At 41.9% G+C, this 23,749-nt stretch overlaps 1 protein-coding gene across 1 annotated transcript; it reads right to left on the bottom strand.

The window, feature by feature from the left end:
* Positions 1–1,845: 1,845 nt before the first annotated feature.
* On the bottom strand, positions 1,846–14,070 carry MPC1 (mitochondrial pyruvate carrier 1). The gene is made up of 5 exons (XM_068399085.1): positions 13,874–14,070; positions 7,684–7,687; positions 5,363–5,459; positions 3,584–3,716; positions 1,846–2,817 (listed from the first exon to the last, which is right to left on the bottom strand). The coding sequence occupies exons 1-5, from the start codon at positions 13,942–13,944 to the stop codon at positions 2,799–2,801; spliced, it is 324 nt and encodes a 107-aa protein (XP_068255186.1). The 5' UTR covers positions 13,945–14,070; the 3' UTR covers positions 1,846–2,798.
* Between the last annotated feature and the right edge of the window lie 9,679 nt (positions 14,071–23,749).

Raw genomic sequence — 23,749 nt, 5'->3', positions numbered from 1 at the left:
ACAGTTGAAGTAAGTACATTTGATACCCTACGTATTAGCTAGGCCATAATACAGTTTGTATCAGCATTCATGGAGAGAGCTCAGGGAAGGCACTGGAGTAGCTGAAAGACTGCTCTGTGCTAACCTGGAATTGCATTTTCTAAACACTTTTACTTCTATGTCAAAACCTATCTTGGCCCCAAGGAGCAAACTCTGCCTTTCTTGCTGCCTTCTCTCGGTCTGTAAACTTAAGATATTTATTTTTTTTTGTGTATGTCCCCCAGTTTTCTACATTGCTGTCCTTGCTCAGATGGCACCATTGTGCTTTGTATGGAGAACGAAAGATAACCCACAATGCTATAGAGAACTACATTTTACTAAGAATGTGTTTTCTGAGAGCTGGCAGGCTGTATTTGCAGTACCCTGGCTAAAGAGAGTTTTCTGCTGGTTTTAGAGTAGGGAAAGCTCTCTTCTTCATACAGAAGTCACAGAAGCAAAATGGAAAAAGAATATACCATACATAGCAGCATTAGCTGAAATTACTATATAGCATGAGACAGTTGCGGGAGGTTGAACAAAATTCACTCTAGGTAGCTGTTATTACCCTCATTAAAGAAGCCTTGCAAGTAATTTCTTCTCTTCCCACCCCACAATTACAGTTACTGCTTTTTGGCCATTTATTACTGTGCTACCTCATGATCTCCACATTACAATAATAAATCAGCAAGCTTCCAGATCAAAGACACTTAACCTTCTTGCAACAGCAGAAGAGACTGTGAGCTATTTTAATGTCATAGTAAGTTATAGTCTAAGTCTCCCCTTGGAAGAAGTGGGTCAAGAGAGCTCAAACTGTGGAAGAAGGGGGACCAATGTACAGACTGAAAGCTTAGCTGGTACTGTCTCCCACTTGAAGTCCCAAGGGTGTCAACATTCCTAAGCAGCACTCTAGCAGCACTTTCTCAGAAAGGTGAGAAATTCTTTTCTGTCCAAAACCATGAAAGATGAGAGCAGCTGATGCTGCAGCAGCCACTGCAGCAAGACAGAAAAGGCCACGTGGTTCCCAGCCTTACTGTGGTGGAACAGGAACAGTACACAGGACAGGGTGTGGGATCAGAGCAGCACAGGTTTCTAGTGGCAGGGCATATCCTGCAGTTGAAAAGTTATTAGGATTAAAGCAAGCTGTGAAATTAAAATCAAATAGGTATTCCAGAGTAACAGCATGTAGAGACAGGCCCTATAATCTTATACATCAAATGCAAATACTGAGCTCCAACTTTGGATTATTATTAATCAGTGAGGCTGGCACAGTGCCATTCTCTTATCCAATGCTACCTGAGGGGAAAAAAAATAAAAACCAAGAAAAAAAAAGACAAATGGAAGCCATTAGCTCCATTAACATATTCAGACTCAAGAATAGAAAAGTCTCCAGAGTATCTTTAAAATGTTCTACTTTGGCTTACCCCAGACAGCACCATCGCAAAATGACCACATGACAATGCATCTCAGAATTTTGTGCCAGAGGAAGAGGATGCAGATTAACCATACAGTTATCTATTGCAATAATTCCTCATTCCTCCTCCTTAAGGTTCTTCCCCCCGCCCCTCCCCAGCACCATTATTTAAACAAAGAAGTAGTATGTAAATGGCTTGATAAATAATGCTCTTAAGGACACAGGAGAGATGTGGTAGGTATTAGGATCCAGAGGACACTCGCCTGAACTCAGTGCATACAAAGCATAATACCATTTACTTTTCCAGCCTGTTTTTGCTCATGCTGTTACAGTAATAAAATGACACTCCATATTAAAATTTCACTTCAGGCTCTGGTATCACAATATGATAAACAAAACTTTTCAAAACGTTGAAGTGATTTATTGCCATTTAGAACATGTTTATTGTTCAAAAACACTGCACTGAAATAAAATCCATCACATACATTCTTTGTTATTTATATCTTTACATCAGTGTAACTTTCAGGCAGGTCATGAAGGAAAACCACCCTCCCAATGAAGTCAAAAACTAGTGAAAGGCACCTTGTGTCCTTCAGATCTTAGACTTGAAACAATTTAAGTTTTTGCCTGTATAAGGATTACATACATCTAGAACAACTCAAACAGTAGGGAAAAAAAATAAAATCCATTTAGAACTTCTTAAAGAACAGTATCAGACTTTGTTGCCTTCCTTCATTCAGTGCTATGCTTTTGCTTTTCCAAGTCTTTTTTAAATAATGTGCGACTTAAAAATGTCTCTTTACTGAGACAAGGCATGCAGTAAGGGAAGAGGGACAGCTGGTCACTTCCAGGCTGCCTATCTACACATTTGTTCTTGTAGATTAGCAAGCCACTGCTTAAGTTAAAAAAAAGATGGAATAGGAATGAATGCACCCAAGTTAAATGGCTTTTAAGGATACGTTAATACACACAACAATGATACCACCTACAGTTCTGTTTACTGACCTCTGTTCATGTTGATTTGAAAACGAGTTTTGTCAAACCATCATGGGACACTTTTGTAGACTGTTAGATAGAAAAAGTTGGTTTTCAAATATTGCTTATTTGGATGACTAACTCTTTATTAAAAGGGTAGTTATTAAGGACCTGTAAGGCAGCAAGACTTTAAAAGCAATGGTTTACATTGCTGAATAGTAGTTTTTAAAAGGCAAGATAAAAAAATTAGTAGAAGGATTCTTGGTGGGGTCATATTCATAACAGGTGTTTCTGTTTTATCCCCATTGTAACTATCACAGCAACTGTAGATGGCAAGTCTTCCTTGGTTGTAATTCGGGATGAACACATTCCCTGGCTTATTTCAAGTTAAATATTAGTTCTTTTTCTCCATCCTGCCAAGAGAAGAACAGCTTTTTTAAGAGTGAATATTGAACTGCAATTGCTATAAAAAATCTGGACTTACAGTTGAGCTTTAGGAATGAAGGACATTTGGCCAGTTATTTATGCAAAGGAAGGCCCACTTGCAGTTTTGCTCGGTTTCACTTTTTAATGTATAGTTCAGGAGGCTTCATCCTCCCATTGCTCCACATAGATTTCTTGGAGCAGAAGAGAGAAAGGCCGTAATTCCTGACTCATCTGGATTGCTTGGGGCAGAGTCTGCACTACTTGCTACACACTGAGGATGTGAGGCTGCTTGCAGTCTGTTCCCCAGTCACACTCAGTTGGATCTACCCCATATGTATAACAGCCAGCTTAGAGAGGTTTTGCTTGATTTCTCTTTCAGACATACACCCCTTCAGAGTTTTATGCATGTTTCCATCTCAGGAATTAGTTAGAGATGGACACATGCAGACTATTCAACATAATACATGAAACAAACCCCAAAATAGCCAGCAGCTGCTGAAAGCCCTGTCTACATCCACAACTATAAGAGTTTTCAGCCTTTTCTGTGTGTACCCCTCAGAAGCTTCAAAGGAGGTGCAAGGCAACAAGTCATAGTTCAGCATACTGACAACAAGCTTATTAAAAGGTCTGCAAAAGGTAATGAAGTTAAACAAGCTCAGAAACCATACAGGGGTTTGCACCACAGTTAAAAGCCACTAACAATATTCCAAGAGCCACCAGTTTATGACTTCCCCTTTTTAAAGTGTGACTTGCCTGTATTTGATCAGTCGTCCTCCTTGAATAAGTTGTGCAACTTCATTAGTGAAGTGGCATGCAAAAAGAAGCCAGTTCCTTGGCTGCACTTTGTAGGCAAATCTCATGAAAGTCAAGGAGTAACAACACAGTGCTGCAAAACATGATAGATATCGTTAGTAGATTATTTTTAATATCTGCATTTTGTTGAGGCATAATTTTCATACTAGTGGAATGTAATGACAAGTAGAATGCTTCTCACTGCTTTTGAGTTTTCCAATAGTCCTACAAACTTGTCCACTTTGAAGATCCAATGCAGGAAAACACAGAACAGTGCTCATTTTTGCTACACAAGAAAATCTACAGGGCTGCAGCTTTCCACAAAAACTCATTTTCCTCATACACTTTCCTGTGATGCAACTGAAGCCTTTTTAGTTTATTACCTGAACTATCTCAGCCAGAGAGTAAGAGTTAATCCCAATGAGACATGGCCTGTCCTATACAATTATTCTGACAATTTCTAGGACAGTATTTTTAAAAATAGTAATTATTTAAATACAGTTCTTGCTGGGAACATTCTAAAATGGTCTTTAAGAGAAAGAGGTTTCCGTCTCCAGGAAATCATGAACATTCAGACATTACCTGCTTTCCAGCCAGATGAGAAACAATTTTAACATACTCTCCTATCGTAATTGCATTTAAATACAGGAAATTACAACCCAACAAGTCACTAGTTTTGTGAAGTTCTGACAGGCATAAAGAATAAAAAAAAATAATCGGTAAATGAACTGTTCAAGGAAAACAGCCTTTAAGTACAGAACCTAGAAGATCAAAAAAATATTTGTACACATACCACCCTATATATACTTGTAAAAATTAAAAAAAAAGTTTCTCAGCTTTGCTGAGCTGGGTAGATGCCACCAAAACACTATCTGCAAAACAGTTCCACTATACCAGAGACTATTTGAACTAGTCTTCCATCTCAAGGAAGCTGATTAAGAGACGGAATTACTCTAAGCAGAACCTAGTAAGCATGAGGCTATAAATTTCCTTAACCCAAAGGCATTTTGCTTCGGGGAGAAGAATCACTCAGGATTAAGTTATTAACTGAGTTAAGGAAGAGCTTAACTTTGGCATTATGTCTAATAAATTAAAGCTATCAAATTTATGATACTAGAGAAGTATTTGAACAATAAAACACAGAGACAGACATCTAGGCAAAAACTATCCATGTTCCAAAAAAGGAGGAAAAAAAATTGTGTATGCACTTAAAAAGAAATTCTCGCACTACTCCATTAAGAGTCACACTAGCCTCTCACAGGCAACTGCTTTGCAAGGATTTAACATCCCTCAGCTGCTTTTTGCACCCTGCAGACCAAGCATTACCATTTCTTCGCTTTGTCAGTGTTGATATTTAAGTCTCACACTAACCACAAGGCATCATTGTTCTCGATACAAAGAATAAAGTTGGGTAAAGAGATGCATTCTGAACCAGTGCATGCAGTTGTATAAGATACCAAAAGAATTCTACTTTAGGAGTGAGTCTGGTGATCAAAACTGCTAAGACTCAAGACCCGCCTCCCTCCCTCCAAATTACTGGAAAGCTCTCTGGAAGAGAGCTCTGTAACTTTTCAGGACCTCAATTTTTAAGTGGACTCTGAAGTTATATAACAAGATATTTGATATCTATATCTGCTTTGATAACAAGTTTGCAAGCAACTAATAATATATCACTGCCTGAAGGACAGAATCTGTGTTCTGCAGTCAGTTTACTGACAAGAAGTTTGTCTCAGGTCTTACCAAATGTCATTCGGCCACTAATGATTTCTGGAGATTTCTTCATGTCATTAATAGCAGCAATAGGAAGTCCCCAGTTGGCAACTGGCCCCCAAAAGTGCTGTGAAGAGGGAAAAGCAAAATAAAGTTACACAGAAACACAGACCCCCTGCAGTATTCTTACAGTTTTCCTTAGCCACACAAAGCTTCAGAGGACAGAGTTAAGGGTAAAATTCCAAGTTAAGACAGGGACTACTTTTGATGTAAGTGAGAACAGTGAAACCCTTCTTTTATAAGACAGATATAAGAGTAGAGCAGTTAGCTACAGGTGCTTACACAGACAGGAAAACAGGCAACTGGAAAAAATCAAGTCCAAAAAACTGACGATAGCTCATTTTGATGGGTATTGTCACCAAACTGAGAAAAATAGTATCATAAGTCCAATTTCCACTACTGTTACAAGTAACAAGGCTTCAGTAGAATTCTTTCCACTGAAGACACATGCAGTACTTGCATCAGCTTTTCCTAATGGGAAACTAAGGATGCTCAAAAGTCACTTGGCCAGATATGGCAAAAGATATGCACCTTGCAAGAAAAAACTTTGCAGATACCAACTATACCCATTCTTTTGACACTTTCCTTAACTGTAACACTGCAGATAATACAATGATTTGTAATTGTCAAGGGATATTTAAGTTTCTTGCGATTTTAGTTCCAAGATACTCTTGCCAGTCTGGATACTAGCTTGTAACACTAAAGTAAGATTAAAAGCCACACTTCCTTCCTATAGATTTGGGTTGCAATACAAGAAACTTAAACTCACTTTTTTCTATAGTTTTTTTTTAGTTAAGTTGTACACACAGTTTTGATAGTTTAACCTTAGTGCAATATGCAAAACAATGTAGTATTTCTGCACGGGTCTACACAATGCGCACTGGTCCAAACTCAGATTTATAACAAGAGTATTTTGAAGAGTGCAATAAATGCATTTGATTACTATATTCCTACTGATTGATAGGAAAATTGACATCTGTAATGGTTAAAGCCTCTCAAGCACATCAGAAATAACATGGCATAACTGAGAAGAGCTGCATGGTATTTACACTGTACAGCTATGGTTAGCTAGTGTAAAGAAATGTACCTATAATACCACTTACACACAAGATATGTTGCAACAGAACATGAACATTCACAGAAACCAAAGTCAGCAGTGCACAGGATACTGTTTTAGAGGCTTTCACATAGTTATTTAAATAGTTCTAAAGGACAATAAGAGGACCAGAAACAAACATCTAGTCACACAACCATGATTATTTGCACAGTAAGACAGCAAGACAACTCGTGTTAGCATCACCACACTAAAGCAGACTGCAAAAGGTAAGTGGTGAGGCAGTACATGTATTTGGTGAAGTTTTTACAGTCATTTCAGGAGTCTACTATAGTCATTTAAACAACTGTAGTTTCAGAAAACAGTCTTTAAGGCTCTAAACTTGTTGATTTTTTTCAATCTATGAAACAATTACAGCTTTGAGAGTCTTCGTGGTGACTTCTGTTTTGAAAGGTAAATCAAGTCAACTTGGCCTTTTTACTTAATTCAGCTGCCATTAGAACATAAACAAATAGTACACTATAGACTATGGACCACTTCAAGCTCAGGCTGCAAAAGCTGAAGAATCATCAGCTCACATCCCAGCAGCACTGCAGCAAGTAACTTTCCTCTGCTGACCAGGGAGGTAGATTTGGAACCTTCTCACTTGAGATAGTTATCCAGTTTTAAGTACCTCCAGGCAGGCAGCCCTTTCAAGTTTCCAACACAAGAACTAAACTACACCCATACAGTTTGTCTTCGGTCTACATAGAAGAGCAAGTATTCTGTAACATTATGATTCATAGTGTAACAGGCATAAAATACCCACTCCCAGTTTCAGGAGTAAACTGAAAGGCTGAAGGAAAGTGAAGTCTGTAGTGAGAGTCATATGGTACCATTTATTGTCTAAAGTAAAGCTAGTTAAAAAATAAGCCAGGTAGTTCAGTTATGTACCAGTATTGCTGCCATGCAGAAGAATGGCTCCAGATTGATCTGATCACCTTAGCAAAGAGTATGGGAGAAAAAATGAACCGCCTTTAATTTTGTAGTGATTACTTTAGGAGACATTCTGAAGGAACTAATGTTCGGTCACCTTAACCTCAGACTTGTGAATAAATATTACTAGTGCATCACTCCTGGAGGTTTGCAGTATGCTTTTTCAGATGCAGACAAGGTCATAACAGTGCTGAGGCAAAAAGACTGCAAGTTACTGAAGTTAGGGAGAAAGTGAAACCAGAAGTCCCCTCCCTTTTCTTACCGTACTGTTTGAGTGAGCCATCATTGTTTTCCATTCAAAAAGCACATGGAAGAAAAGAAAAAAAAATGTTAGTTTCTTTCATAATCAACATAAAGTGTATCACAAACAGAAGACAGAAGTCAGGAAATTGCTGTGGCATTAGCCTTGATTAATGCCACAGTATTAAAAATCCTCAAGATTTTAGAAAATTTTTAAAAATTTCCCAAGAGCTGTCATTGTGACAAGTGTTTGCTGCTCAAGTACCTTTTTCCTAGCAAGATAAAATCCTATTATGGTCTGTGGAAGACATTTGCCCCCTGTAGACTTCAAAGCATCCAAGATCCCACCCCCAACTAGTTTAAAAGGATGCCAAAAGCAGTCAAGGTTTGTCCATGACAAAGCTAAACAGCTACCATTGCTTTGTAGAGGCTTTGAAGAAGTCACTTGGAATTCTTTGTATACCCACATAAGTAGGTCAAACCAAACGCTGTCAAGAGATCCTAGTGTCACTAAGCTCAGGCCAACTGTGGTTGTACCAAACATGAGCTCTAACACATTTTCAGTGATCTAACATGCAATTACACTCCAGTCATGTTTAGGGTTCATTTAAGTGATCATATAGGTACCAATGTATTTATGTAATAACTTAGTGATCTATGCATGAAAGCTAGACTACAGCATATATTGAAGATTGTTTGCTACTATACCTTTTAAAATGCTTCAGAACTTTTCAACATTCTCTAACAAAGATACTGACAGGACTCAGTTCTGAATTATGACTTTTAAGAAACCAGCTCCTAATAGAAAGCCTACTGCTGCCCGATTGCTGCTCACCTACCACCGCCCCAAGCTTCAGAACACTTCCTAACACTCACTTCCCTCATACTGATTTCCATCTTCTTAGAACAGTTTTACAAAAAGCTATGATAAAGGAACAGTGAAGTCTATTTAAGAAATCACACTGGACATGCATTTCAGTGAGTCTTTGTTAACAAGTCGCAGGCTGGTTCAAGATGCTTTTTTAGGGTGTCCTTGACTAGCCTAACCACTTGTTTTTTGTTTTATTAACTGAACTACAGCAATAATTAATTGAAGTTCACAAGACAAGTGCACACCTCAGGTTTTTTCATAAAAACTTAACTAAACAAGTTCAAATGTGTCTCTTGGCACAATGTTTTTGTGCCAACAGAAGTCAGCCTTCATTTGTAAAGTGGAAGTTGTTTTCAGGCATGTGAGAGCCTAAAATAGAATCAAACTGCTGCTATTTTAACAGAGTAGGCAGCTCTGGCTAAGGTCTTGCAAGGTTGTCCTCATATCCACATGAGACTGGAACAGTTATTATACTCCTAGAAGAGGCAGATCAAGGTCATAGATACTTTTCCAGAAGCAGGCATCCAGCCCCAAACCTCTGCAGCCAATACAGCTGCAACAAATGCACCCTATCTAATAGCGAGGATACCGCGCTAAGTGCGTCCATCTATTCCTGAAGTGACACCATTCCAAATCAGTAGTTTCCAAGAACTACATTCAGTCCCTTAACAAAGGGAGCACTTTGTACTAAAGTTTCCAGAACTGTGGACAACAGTTGTTGGATTTACTCGTTCATTAGTTTCTCTGTGTCTGCTTTCTGTGTGTCTAGACATCACAAGAGGAACCAACAGCTGATTAATACCTTATACTGCTACTACAACCCATTCCAGAAAGACTATATTGAGGAAGATTTATTTTTCCAAAATTTTCACATGTATCTTTCTCATACTGGCAATGAGGATATTAATAGGCCAGAGACCATTCTGCAAATACAGATGAACTGTTACCACCCGTTTCCCCCACACTGCCATTCCCTAAGTGGAAAGACTATTATGCTTCTGCAAGAGGTAGACTGTTCAGTTCTCTGGGTGTACAAGCCAATGGCAGGAGGCATTGTCTCCTTTCATTTCTAGCACAGACTGATAGAAGACATTTTTTTAAATTCTAAAGTCCATGCGTTTACAGATTTAGTAATGAGGAGAACTGAAGATCAGCTAGTTCTAGTTATACTGTCACAGGAATCAGGAATAAAACTCCTTAACACCAGGTTTTAGCATTAACGAGCAGGCATTACTTTATTTGGCCAAGGGACATGGGGGATTGCTCCACCTAACATGTCCACCAAGGCACAAAAGCACACTCATTATATACATTATAGAAAGAGGAATATTTATATAATTCCTGAGAAAAGCCCACCTATTCCAAGAAAGCTTATGCATCTGCTATGTAATGTCTTTGCACATGCGTACTAAATTGGGGAAGGGGTCTTTGGTGGTCTCTGGGGGTCGCAATCCCCCTATAGTGATGCTGTTCCACTGTGTGACCCCGCTTCCGTGCAAGTGTGATTGAGGCCTTTCTGTTGTCACATGCAGGTGGCTCCGAGAAGAAGATGCTGTTCTGTTTCTTACAGGATTTATCTCTACTCCTGGCATCAGAGCTATGAATCAAGTCTTTTAAGACACTACAAAGATGTTGTTCAGAGTCTTGTTTATCTTTGGCCTCTTTGTAATTAGAGAGGAATTTAACAGAGACCTTGGATTCTCTTAAGACTAAGCACAAGCAAGAATCAGTGACGACTATAACTCTAAGGGTTATCAGTCTCAGAAGCAGACACTGTCTGCAAAACATGCAGTTTCAGAAGGTGCAGTTATTTTAGCTGAAAGAGAAAAATCACTGAAAGGGAAGTTGATTCTGTCTAAAGGTTACACAGAATAGGCCTTTTACTTTGAGGCCTACTTTTACTAAACTGTCTGGTATCAATACTACTGGTGCTACCTCTTTTAAAGTTCATTTCAATTAAAAGAAAGGTCCTAGACAGCTTTAGACAACATAAGCACTCAAGCTTTACAACAAATGAACTATCTATTTCAAAGCCATCTACAGTAACAGAGTCACTACATTAGCATTACTGCTGAGTCATCAGGAAGAGACATTTCAGAAGTACCCCAGAAGATGGCAATCTCCATACTTATTTTTCTATTACCAGAAGATTTTGGGACTCCTTGGGATTCATTATGCAACTAAAATAATTTAGGTTTCTACCACGAGAAGATGCCAGAGGTTGTCTGGCCTATAGGTCTTCTCTCTCAAAAGAGGAGGAAAGCTGTTTTACTGGATGTTTTTCAGAAGATGCCGTTTTAAATCTTTAGCACGGGAAGTAAGAGGACTCAGTTAGCTATTATTAGTGGCTTAGATAATACAACTTCAGTGACAGCTGACATTTTTAGGATCTATAGAAAAAACCCCACAGTTTCAAGTTCACAATGTTACCAAGCTTTCATATGCTAATCAGCTAGTTTTAAATTAACATTTCTGCTGCATTTTACAAGAAGCAGGAAAAGTCCACCTACAGCTTACATTCTTACTATGCTTACTTCAAAAAATTACAACATGGTTAGGCTAAATCTGTACTTACACGATTTACAGTTATTCAGATCCCTATTAATCACCACTTAAGAGAAGCCAGATGTGAAATTGGCAGAACATTTAATTATTAATGACAGTTTTAAAAGCAATTTATCTTGTTTCTTTGTGCAAGATCCAAAAGCCAACCCATGATGTAATGCAATTCTAATGCCAGATATATCCACCTGAGGAAAGTGGCATGCATTCATTTCACTTGCTTTCATGTTTTCAAGTTATGAAGCTGAAATTGAAGCTATTTATTCCAATAGATGTCTGCAGGTTTTGATTGCCTCAAGCCATAATAATGGAACACTCAATTCCACCACTTTGGGTAACTTCAGTTATTCTATTTAGGGCCAAACAATTTAAAGCACAACACTGGTATTGCAAACAATATCTCAATTCATCATTTCCCACAAACAAGTTTCACATTTATAAAGCCTTGCTTCACTTCAGTGATTAGATGCTGATTTCTAGAACAGACACCATAGTCTCAGAGCTTTGAGGAAACTCTTGCTCTGTTGAGCAAGACAGGAAGGGAATTTTCTTCAGGATAGAGTCCTGCAGTCTGGGGAAGCAAGAGCCTTCAGGAAGGAATATGAGGATATTATATATATTTTTATATATATATATATATATATATAAAAAAAAATAAATATGAGGAAAAACTTCTTTACGGTGAGGGTGACCGAACACTGGAACAGGCTGCCCAGAGAGGTTGTGGAGTCTCCTTCTCTGGAGACATTCAAAACCCGCCTGGACACATTCATGTGTGATATGACCTAGGTAATCCTGCTCCGGCAGGGGGATTGGGCTAGATGATCTTTCGAGGTCCCTTCCAATCCCTAACATTCTGTGATTCTGTGAATGTAAAGAGATACAGCTCTAAAGTATATACACTCCATTTCTTCTATGGAGAAGACAGACTACAGTCTTTTGTTGACTGTTATCTAAATTTTAAACTCAACAAATCCATCTCCTAGCAAGCAAGAAAATTCTGAAAGGCCATACCAGATGGTGCAACTGACTTCAGCTCTTCATGACACACCCAGTAACAGTAGTACAAATTAAGCAGGTATCTTTGTACGTAACAAGGCAGAACCCATCTCACAAAGGTAAAATCCTGAGGAATGCTCTTTTTTTTTTTTTTGCAATAGTCTTATTTAGATAGCTTATTTCAAGACTAGAATTAGGATTAAATACAACTAAAAAGGCTTATTTCAGCTATCTTCTCAGTCTTTGGTAAGGAAAGAGATACTTCCAGCAAGTAACTGTGGTGATCTTAGATAGCAGATGTTCTCTCTTCTGGATTTTTGTTTTTCTAATTAAGAAGCAGACTGCTGTTTTACGGGCCTTTTACATGCTTCAGACAAATTCTGGTACAATTAACTAAACGTTAACATTAAAATGCATCTATCAAGCTTACACAATATCCTCAAGACTTTCAAAGGGAATCCACATAGAAGCCTGCTCTGACCTTTCTTCGTTTTGCTTCAAGGATGTTCTCTTCCTTCTCATATTTTACTTACCTTTTTGCCCCACTGTTTCTGTGGAACTTGGTTTTGCAAATGCCAGACAAACCATTCTGCTCACTGAGCCTTTACATTACAATCCCTCTTCCATGCAGGCTTACACCATCTCCTGGTACTGTAACCAAGACTAAGTTTCTCAGATAAAGAGATGTCCTCCTACATGCTTGCTCAACAAACACAGGTTGCAATAGGTGTAGGTAGAACAGCAAGCAACAGCTATAGTGAAAGGTTGCCCAACCACCTTTATTAGAAGAGCCCATTTTTATTTGTTTAGTTTTGTCAAGCTACTTGTCAGCCAAGGAAACTTCAGCCTGCCTACTTGAGACAATTCCTGCACAGCAGTTCAACCAGATTTACGCAAGTGTGCCGCAACTGTATCTTCACGACGTTCTTGTGATTTCAGTTCAGGGTGCCATACCCCTTACCACAGCACACAACCTGAAGCTCGACAAAAGTACTGAGCTTTTTTGGGAGGTGACTTAAGCCGTATTCCCATGAAAGTGGGGCTCTAACAAGCCTCTGCAAAAAGTACCAATTTAAATCTCTGAGGATATGTAAATAAGTGGTCTTAAGACTACATTTGCTACCAAGCCTGCTTCTGCCCACAGCTGGGCAAAGCTGTTGTCGCAGGCAGCGGTGGGAGCGCCCATGTCCCCGGCTCCTGTGCCTGCCGCCACCGCTGCCCCCTCAGCCGGCACCTGCCTGCGGAGGGGCAGCACCCGCCGCTGGAGGAAGCCGCTGGGTTCCCCGGCCGGCAGAAGGAAGGTCACGGAGAAGCGCACCTGCCGCGGCAGTTTCAAACCGCGTCGCTTCGCTTCAAGGTCAAGCCCGGTCTCCCCGGGGTGGGGCGGCGGCAGACTGGCAGCCTCGGCAGCCTCCGCCAGCCGAGGTGACGACAGCCGTGCCAAGGGGCGCATCGGCGCCGTGACGCCATGGCGGGCCCCGCGCCATCGCCGTCCCCCGCGACCACCCCCATGGCATCTCCGGGCCGGCTTCGCCCTTGCCCGACGGGCGCCCATTCCCCGCCGGGATCCTCGCCCAACCGCCTGCAAGGGCGAGCCCGGCAGAGGTCACACGACACCACCCGGCCGCCGCCACTGTCTCGGGCGCCCCGAGGCTGCGGGGGACGGGGGGTCCGGGAAGGTACACCGGTCCCTGCCGCCTCCCCGGGCGGGGCGGCGGGAGCGGCTGCCCGAGGCAGGGGCGTGCGCGGCAGCCGGCGACGACCCCCGCCCCGCGCTCACCTCATCAGGTAGTCCCTGAACTCCTTGCTGCGCACATAGTCCACGGCCTTGCGGGCCAGCGCCCCCGCCATGGCTGCCCTCGGCAGCAGGGAGCGCCTAGCCCGCCCGCCTCGCCCACTACCGGCACCGGTGACAACTCCCCCACGCCGCCGCCCGGCGCCCGCTTTACGGCAGCGCCCGCGCCACCGCCTCCTCCGTCACCGCGGCGCTCTCGGCGCCTATTGGCCGCGGCGGCCCCGCCTCCCTCCCCCCGGGCTCCGACACCGGTGAGGTGGTCACGGGGAGTGGGAAAGGCAGGGTGCCGTAAAGCAAGGCGGCGGGAGGAGGGGGGAAATTGTCGCAAAGCGCGACTAGGAGGGTCGCCGTTGGGTGAGCTGCCGGCATTCCTCTGCAGCTCTCAGGGGAGAGTCGCGCGGCGGCTCTCCGAGCCGCTATTGGTTGCAGGGCGGTGGGTGGTGGCTTCCTATTGGCCGCCGAGGGGCGTATCCCGCCCCCTGTAGTGTCTGGCTCCGCCCCTCTCAGTGGCGCGTGTCGGGGGCGCCGGTGGGTGTGGGCGGGCAGCGGCCGCCGCCGGGCTGCGGGCGGGCGTGTGAGGGGTGCGCGGGCGGGGCGTGGGCCCGCGGCCCCCCGACACAGGGTGCCTGAGGGCGTCCGCTTAGACGCCGCTGCGGTTGCCTCCGGCCTGGGTCGGGCCGGTGCCGAGCAGCGCCGGCCCCGGCAGTTGGATCCGTGAGGGCAGGGCGAGGGGGGTCCGGCGGCGGGGGAAGCGCCTGCACCGGGTGCGGTCACTCCGGGGGCAGGCTGGGCGCGTCTGCGGTGCTGTTTGCCTTCACCCGGAGCCCTCGGGAGGTGAACGGGCGAGTCTCCGCTTATCCCCCCAACAGCCGGTGTTTTCCCCGTCACGACGGTGGCTGAGAGAACTGAGGGCACAAAACTAGTGTATCGCGATGGCGCGTACAGCGCGATGCACGTGGGAGGGCCCGTAACTGCCTCAGTGATTTTTAAAAAAGATAATGCTTTGGGGTTTTTAAGAGCCCGATTTATGGACTTTGAATTTTTGGAGCTGGGAGTGCAGGGCTATGACAGAGCACTGCAACAGTTCAGCCCTTCCCTCCGTACCTGGAATGGTTTAAGATCCCGTCTCTCACCGGCACTTTCTATTTCATACCTGAGCAGAGGTTACTTATTTAGGAGGGAAGATAAACTCTAACCCTGCTAATACCATCTCCATAAAATTTGGGCCGTGCAAACAAATACCTATATGTGAATTACTTTTATCTTTGCTCAGTGCACTAGAGATAGTGAAAATGGATGTTTTATCTCCTCTGCTTTCCAAAGAATTGCAGCCTCAGTTTTTACAGTCTCAGTTTTAACCTGCAAGATCTCAGGGAAAAAAAAAAAAAAGAAAGAGTAAGAGCTGCTCACCCTGATTGCTTGCTCAGAGAGCAACAGTTTTGAGGAAAAGCATCATGTGTACACATGCCCTACTTTTTCTATGTCTGCAGCTTACCATGTGACACCCCACAACCACCCCTGGCTTTGCTGTGTAGGGGAAAGAGTTTTAATCCCCTTGCTATACTGCGTTATTAAAAGCCAAAATGTAGCCCAACAAAATTCTGTGGACTATTTATATTCCTCAGTTAAAAGCAGCAATGTGAATCTGAACAACATCTCAAAGAATAATTTATTCTAGTTGATTTGACTTGGGCCGACAGAAGGAAGGTCCATGGAAATCAGTTCTGTACATTCAAAGAAAAATCTCATGTAGTGGGATTCCACATATCCTATATGCCAGGCTCAGTCATTGATATTACAGCTGCAGTTTTACTTAAAAATGTAGCCTTATTCTCCTTTACTGAAAATTTGTCAATTTTTTTCTTAACTCTATGGACAAAAGAATCATCTTCTGTGTGCATTGGAAGGCGTTGTTCTTTAGTCTTTCTTCCTGGAGTAAACAAGTTCTTTCAGCCTTTTCTCACAGGCTGTGCTTTTTAAATCTTTTACCTTTTAGTACTGCGTTTTTGTTTACAGCTTTCTTAAGGCATAGCCCCAACAAGGGTCGTCATGTCTCAGTCAAAGCCTTACCAGCAGTGCGGTGCCCTTCTCTAATTTTGAGAGTATCCCACTTTATTTTCAAAGTAGTTAATGAAAAAAATCATTAACTAGAAATGTGCGCAGAAGAAGCCAGTCCCACATGACAGGTTCTACCAGTTACACAACAAAAGCAGCTAGCAATGATTTGAAGTTTGCTTTTGCTGCAGTTCTGCATGTATTTATCGTGGTTTTATTTGCATACATTTTTTAGGTTTCTTATAAGGATATCAAAAGCTGTACCAAAGACTTCCTTAATTTATCCCATTCACAGCTTCCCTTTTACCCTCTTAGCCTGCTCAATAGAGAAATTAGATTGGATTTGATATGAGTTGCTCTTGACAAGTCGCTGTTAGGTGTGCATTTAAGCATGTTGTTCCCTGAGTGAACATTAACTGATTGTTTAATAAATTATTCTAGCAATTTTTTTGGATATCAGATTTAGGCTGATTGACTTATAATTTGCTGTGTTGTTGTTACCCCCTTCTCTACAGAAGGTGCTCTTCTCCAATGCTGTACTGCCCCGTCCGCTCCATGAGCTGGAGGATAATCACTGATGATCTTAAATTGCTTCTGCTAGGGCCCGGTGGACCTCAGAGCAAATTCCATTAGGTCCTGCCACACATTTTTTCTAAAATGTATTTCACCTGTTCTTTTCCCAGTCTGAACTATGCTTCTATCCTTTTCTCACACTGTATTTAGACCTATTTTGAGTAATTATTATTATTATTATACTTCTGCCTTTATCTATTATGGGCTCTTTCTGCATTTTTAATGACTGCAGTTTCCTTTGTCTTATTTTAATTTCTAATGCTTTTATCGAACTTCTTTAGTTGCCTATTATGTCCCATGATAGTTGAAACTGATTTCATGCCTTAACCTTTCCGACTCTCTTATCTGCAGGCTGACACCATTTATTTTCATCTATTCATATGTCCTTTTGTCCATTTACTGTTCCCTTTTGATTTTTAGGTCATTAGGTGCTTGTGAATAAGCCAAGCCACATATGTTTGAGGATGGCTCCTATGTTTCTTCCAGTCAGAAGAGGTAATTGTAGCTGGTTTGGTTTCCAAACAGACAGATCCCCTGCAATCTTTTATCCCTTAGATTATCTTCACGAAAAACCCTACCTCCCATTTCCTGGAATTTCTTCCTGGGATTCCCATTGCTTTCATTTGTTCTTGTTAGCCTTGTACTTCTGACCTCTGTGAGGAGATGCCTCTGAAATTTATTAGGCTGCCCAGTTATTCTCCTTGTTTTCCCTCAGTCTTTAGCCAGGTCACTACTTTTTTAACTGACGACTTTTAACTCCTCACTAGATGAGCAAGCTGGTGCACTTGAATTCCTTTCCTTGTTTTCCACAGGTAGACTCTAGGGTTGTCCAGCAGTTACTCTACATGGGACACTTTAATAACAGAGGCTTTCTGCAGATACCATTTCTGCAGCTCACCTTCCCTTGCTGCCAGCACACATCTGTGCTGTCCTGAACTGCTGCCTGCAGCTGGGGGGATGGAGGAGAGCATTCCTGGCTCCTTTAGCAATGGTTCCACAAATCTTCAGTGCTAGCACACCTAGTGTTGGCGTTTTTGCCCACAAGGACACATATATAAGATAGCCAGGCCTGGGTGAGCCTTAATTTTTTGCAGTATCTTGGATTTTGTCTCTGTGAGGAGGTGAGGTGTTGGATGATGGGTCTGTTTAGCAAGTGAATACTGTGCCTCCCTCAGAAGAGAGTCTCCATATCCCACATTCCTCATTTCTGTGTCCAGCTGTGGGGGACATATGACCCTTCCAGTTCTCCTCATCCCAGAACTGCAGCTCGGGAGCCAGCTCTTCTTGACCTCAACAGATGCAGATCCAGCTGCTGAGTCAAGTGGCTTGCAATGTTTCTCCTTTTAGGGCATCTCTTTCTTCCTCTTGACATGCCTTTGCATGCACATGCATGGTGGCATGTCCCTGTCAGGGAGAGAGGAATGTACTACCTGTCTGGCAATAAAAACAGTGAAGAAAATTGTGTTTTGGACATTGCAGAAAAATTTACTAGTGTTATGCAGTAGTTATGCTTCTGGCATCAGACATGAAGTCAGTCCCAAAGGATGTATCTGATATAACTGTTAATGAACATCTGCAGGGAAAAGTGATGGAGCCTTTTCCCAGCTGTGAAAGGAGTTGCAGGAAAACATTATTTGGAGTTTGCATGACAGACAAGGCAACAACAATTAAACAAGCTGTTCAAGAAACTGTGACTTCAGGACTGAAGTAGTTATTATTTCCCTGCTGTGGTAGCTCCAAAGTTGCAGAAAAATATGAAGAAAATATGTATTGCTATGACAGTCTTCTTAGACGTTGTGAAGAAATATCTGTTCATTAAAGTGGACACAAATCATCTGGTAGGTAGACAAGAAGATTGACTAGAGCCATTGACTGTGACATTTAATCAGCCTGCAATATCAAATGGAGCCAAGCAACAGCGCAGCTTGATGTGACACTTATATTTATCTTTGCATCTTTGATTACAGATACATTATCCCTAGGTGCTGGCATGATGCTTGAGCAGTTTTATTCCGTGTGGAGCATACAGCAGTAAATAAGTAAATTGAACACCTGAGAATGCTAACTTGGGAGGCTGCCTTGTACAAATAATGAACAACCTCTGTAAACTGCATGCTCAGCCCTGACACATTTGCAGAGACATCCTAGTAGAAATATGAATTTAGTATTAGTCTAAAGAAAATGGAAATAAATGCATAACAACTAAATCACTCTAGGAGGAGATATACCTCATTTTAGAAAACATTTTCCAAAATGCAGAAATACTTTTCTTAGTGCTGAAAGATATAGCAGCTAGCAGGTAGCAGTTGTCACACTGACCGTGGGCTGGCACACTATCACACAAGATTGGCATATATCTTTTATGAGATTAATAGTTTCTCTGTAAAACCTGATCAATTAGGATAAATTATTACATTATAGAGCTAGAGACATTTCATCACCTGCAGTTCTCAGTGGGATCTGAAGTAGGATCAAGCATCAAAATAACAACATGTATTTCCAGCTGAGGACCTGCAAATAAGACAATGGTGTAATATTTATAAAACAACAAGAAAAGGACAGACCTTCATCTATTAATGGCCAAAGGAACACTATGATGTAGGAATTATAATGGACAAAGTCAAGAAGGGAAAAGTAAAATAGATGCAAAATGAATCTGGAAAAAATTTGGATTGCTGAGACATAAATATTGGCAAATTAGCATCTACTGTGATTAACAATTGTCATTGGCGAGCTGAGCAACAGCTGGGCAGCAGAAACTGCAGCAAGAGGTGCTACCTATAGCAAAGAAAAAAGAAAGTATTTTGTCAGCATGGAAGACAAGCATTCCAGGCAATTGTTGCAATTATCACTGCTTTTCCCTGCCTTTCATGTAAAAAGACCTGGCTCTCATGATTAGATTACAGTCAGGTGCGCCTGAACACTTGAAGCTTTTATCAGTGTAGTTATTCCTGCTCTTCTGAACGATATATGTAGGAATTGCACAAGCTCTGGCCCTAACCCCGTCTATATCATGTGCATGTAGAAAACAGCTAGTCCTGTGCTGTGAAAAGCATATATGTCCCAAGTTGTATAGACAAGGGGAAACAGAGTACAACACTCTGGCAGAGTGGCAGCTGGTTTGCAGTGAGGCTGCGCAGGTGCTTTTTCTCCGTGCCCAGGAAGCAGCCTGGATGAGCTGGAGGCCACTGCTCAAGGGTGGGAGCAGCACCCCACTGCTGGGCTGACTGCCAGCTTCAGATATTGTTCGAGGGGTGGGGAAAAAACCAAAACTAACCCAAAACAATCCAAACAAAACAATCTTCCCCTGCTTAAGCTTACAGCACAACTATTCTTAAGGGAAAGTTTTCTCCTGGGGATTTCTTTTTTCCTAAAAGCCAAATGGCTGTAGATGAAGGATGCACCCTGCACGAGTAGCACTTCATGTGTGTGGTGCAGTGGAGCCTCGGGGCAGCTGGAGGATGCAGCTTTTCTGTGATGAAGCTGCTCTGAGTCCTCAATTAGTCACACGTGATAAAACAGACAGCCAAAATTGCAGCTGAAATTACTTAAGCCAACTTCATGCTGAAATACCTGTAGGGGTGGTGGCTATATCCGTGTTTTTATGGTCATGAAGACTGAATTGATTTAAAGTGTTTTAAGATCTTTTTCTGGGCTAAAGCTCATCTCTACAGTTTACTTATTTAATAATGCTTCAAATAAGATAATTTTAGATTCTGTTTTTAAATACAAAACTATATTGCTAGGGCTGTTTAGAATAAATCAGTTTTTACAACATGGGGAAAAAAAAAAATCCGATTAATGGGTTTATTCACAGGTTACTTACACTTCCAGCTGGTAATGTAGATACAGGTGCTGGGCTACAAGGGTATAGTGTTTACTATTTAAAAATGGACCTTATAAAAGTATTTGTTTTTTAACTTATAAAATTCTCTTTTCTTAAGTAAAGAAATTATGATAATAAATGGTCATTTAAAAAAAAAAAAAATCATGCCCCCACATCCATCTCAGAAGAAGCACTGAACTGCTGTTTCTAATATCGCACCACTGCATTGCTGGTATCCTTGAAGCAGTTGTTAATGATTATCTTGTGTTTGGGAAGGAAGGGATGAGGGCTGCTTGTTCAGTCAGGTGCACTCTGTACTTTATGTTGCTAAATCAGTTCTGCTGGGGTAAGACAGCCTCTTCTTGTAACACCTCCTTGCAAAATTCTCCTCCACTCAGGGAAATCTTTTACAGTTAAATGACATCTAATCACTTCATCACTGTAATTATCATCTCTGGAGGAGCAGAGCAGGGGGGCTGGTAAGTATTCGCTTGGCAGGTTGCATCTCCTAGCAGGTGTTGAACTGGGCTGCAAATCAGAGTTGGTTTCCTCATTATGGAAAACCTGCCTTGGCAATGAATCCAACAAATAGTTTTCTATTCTATTTTTAAAAAACTATTTCCTTTTTCTGAGGAAAGAGTATCAATGATGGGACATGAACATCTCAAGTAAGGTTGTGAGGAGGTTTACTTCTTCCGTTACTGCCTTGCAAAATGCTTGCTGAAACAGTTGTATTTCATGAGGAGAACTAGTCACAGCTTTTCTCCCAAGCTTTCTGTGTCCTTCTTGAAGTGTTTTATCCAATAAAAATATCCTAAAGGTTGTAAGGAGGAGCCTAAAATCAGGGTTCTGACTGATGGCAGAAAGTGAAGGGGTCAAAGTTGAGACACACTGTTAATTAATGATAGTCATTTTAGCTATGTAACCTTTCCTCAGGACTCGTGGGTCTTTATTGACCTGAATAAATATAAATTTACATGATAAAAATATAGGCTCCTGGTATGTTTCACTACTAATAAATTCACTTACCATATATAAATATGCTGTTTCTCAGTACCTTGGCTCTCTCCAGCCTAGATAACCCAAGTGAGGCTGGAGGATGGCCAGGAGCAGGGGATCATTCCTGGTAGAAAAGCACAGTTCTGTGCTTCTCTCCTCTTCTAGCTCTTCCCCTGTTAAAGAACAAGAATCCCAACTACTGCCACTGGAAAACCTTGGACGTAAATATTGGTAGGCTTGATTTAGGAAAAAAAACAGATTAGCATGCTTCAGCCAGAAAGGCATGATTACACCAGGGCCCACTTTGGTCTAATTACAGTATCCTTGGTGGTGTTAAATCCGCTTAAGTTAGGTTCAGTTTTTCACTTGATGGACTGAGCTTTCACCCACTCACTGGTGAACTGTGAGAGCAAGGTGGTATCTAGGATGCCCCTGGCTTACTAGAGGAAGCCAAAGGTTGTCTTTGATCGAATTGGTGATGCATATCTGGATAGGGACCCTGAAATCACCTTTGGCCTATTTCTTTAACTAAAAGAAAGGGAGGAAATTTCAGTAGACTACAGTGGATAAACAAACCGTGGGCATACAAGATGAGTAACTTGAAGGTAAACATGTCAAAGTCCTTTCCAAAGCTACTGGGATCAAAGTGAAATAAACAATAGGTCCTGGTGGACTTCTACAAGGCCATTCAGGACTCAATGGGGAGTCACTTAGGTTTGTACAAGATCTAACAGAAAAAAAAGTACTGATTCAAGTGTGTATACTTTTAAAAAAATAGATGCATTTTACTCATGTACCCAAATGTGTGTGCAAAAGTGAGACAGGTGGTTGTAGACAACCTCCACACTCTGTAGCAAGGGTCCTTTTCTTATCAGAAAGAATTTGAAATATTGTGTCCCACAGACATCTGAGGCCATCTTTTGTATGGGTATGGAGCTTTCCAATAAACATTAATGTTAGGTGGTGATACTACAGCTTCAGTTCACAAGGACTGTCTTGTTTTTTACAAGAGATATTTTGTGTTTTACATTGAGAGCCTTATAAATTAAGTACAAGAGCCTACATCCAAAAGCTGTGCAATACCTAGCTACTGACCCTTGGCACCTGGAGCAGACTGCAGCATCTGCCCTGCATGCCCCGCTTCAGCATGTGGGCGAGGAGGGGAGGGTTAGCCCTGCCAGAGTGGAAGCCAAAACTTTCATCAACAAAACCTAACCAAGAGGAAATTTGGAGTAGAGGAATGCCCTTATCATGACACCACCCTGTGACTTTTTGGTGTTTCTTTCTGCTCAGGGTGTTCCTCCTGAAGGCTGTGCAGAACTATGTTTTTACAACCTGCTGACAGCAGCTCCTTCTCTTCTCTGGAAAGCTCAGGAGGAGGCATCAGCTCTGCATCGCATGAAAACCCTGTGGTTCCAGTACTTGCCAAGGGTGCTGCAGATCAGGGAACCCCATCAGCTCCTTCCTCGGGCTGGTGTTGGTCAGACCCACACATCCCATCTCCCTGGAGTGTGATGCAAGCTTCCAACTGTGTAGGCTTATTTAAGGCTCTTTAGGTTAAAAAGAGAGACTGTCACTCCGCAGCAGGGCACCCCGATGGGGGGTGGCTGTGCAGCACTTCCACGCTGAGTGGCTGCTCAGCACAAATCTCTGCCACATCGTACCTTGGGGAGGCTGCCTCAGCAATGTTTGTCACAGAAGTGGAACAACTCTCACTAGATGTGATCTTTAGGATTTACCAAAAATAGTTCTTATGGGAATTGCTAACATTTACAGTCTTGAAGCTGAGGGGGAGAGGGGAGGGACTGGGGTAGCGTTTTCCCTGGAGAAGCACCTTCTTTCACTGACACTGTGCATTGTTATGAACAGCATTTGTGTTTGTTATTGATAAGTTACTTCCCTTCTTCCTTCCTTTTTTTTTTTTTCTTTAATACCCAGGGTACTGTAATTAGGATCTTGCAGCCTCTCTATCTACCTATCTTGGGGTACATCTTACAGATGTGCAGAAGCTGCATGAAGTCAGTCAGTTCACGAGTCATGACTCAGCTCCAGGCCTTGGAAATTTAAGAATTCAAGGTTTTGTGATCTAATTTTCACTTTAAAAACACCTTAATTTGAATTGAAGCGCTTAGTCAAGATTAAAACCTTCTTTACCTCTTTGTAGTGAAAGGTTTCACTCATGTTTGATATCTATTTGTTTAAGGCCCTCCTGTGATTCACAGAATTAGAGCACTACTAATGCTATTGTAACTTATTTTGGTTTTAAGGCATTGAGTTTTTTACTTTTTTTGGGGAATACCATTTACCCAGTCTTGCTACAGGTTTTAACTGTATTGCACCAGTGGTGTGAAACAGGGTGTTCTGAATTAACATTATAGATAGTCATAAACATCACAAAATTTCAGAAG

The sequence above is a fragment of the Nyctibius grandis genome, chromosome 1, assembly GCF_013368605.1.
Source record: "Nyctibius grandis isolate bNycGra1 chromosome 1, bNycGra1.pri, whole genome shotgun sequence".
Classification (NCBI taxonomy): Eukaryota; Metazoa; Chordata; class Aves; order Nyctibiiformes; family Nyctibiidae; genus Nyctibius; species Nyctibius grandis.
The sequence above is the reverse complement of the archived record's forward strand: the minus strand, read 5'-3'. Positions and strand labels throughout refer to the sequence as shown.

Excerpts from the sequence above, each read along its gene's own strand:
- MPC1 (XM_068399085.1), bottom strand. The coding sequence starts at position 13,944 with ATGGCGGGGGCGCTGGCCCGCAAGGCCGTGGACTATGTGCGCAGCAAG. Across the intron at positions 3,717-5,362 it reads TAGTGGCCGAATGACATTTG|CACTGTGTTGTTACTCCTTG; the intron begins GTAAGACCTGAG and ends CATGTTTTGCAG.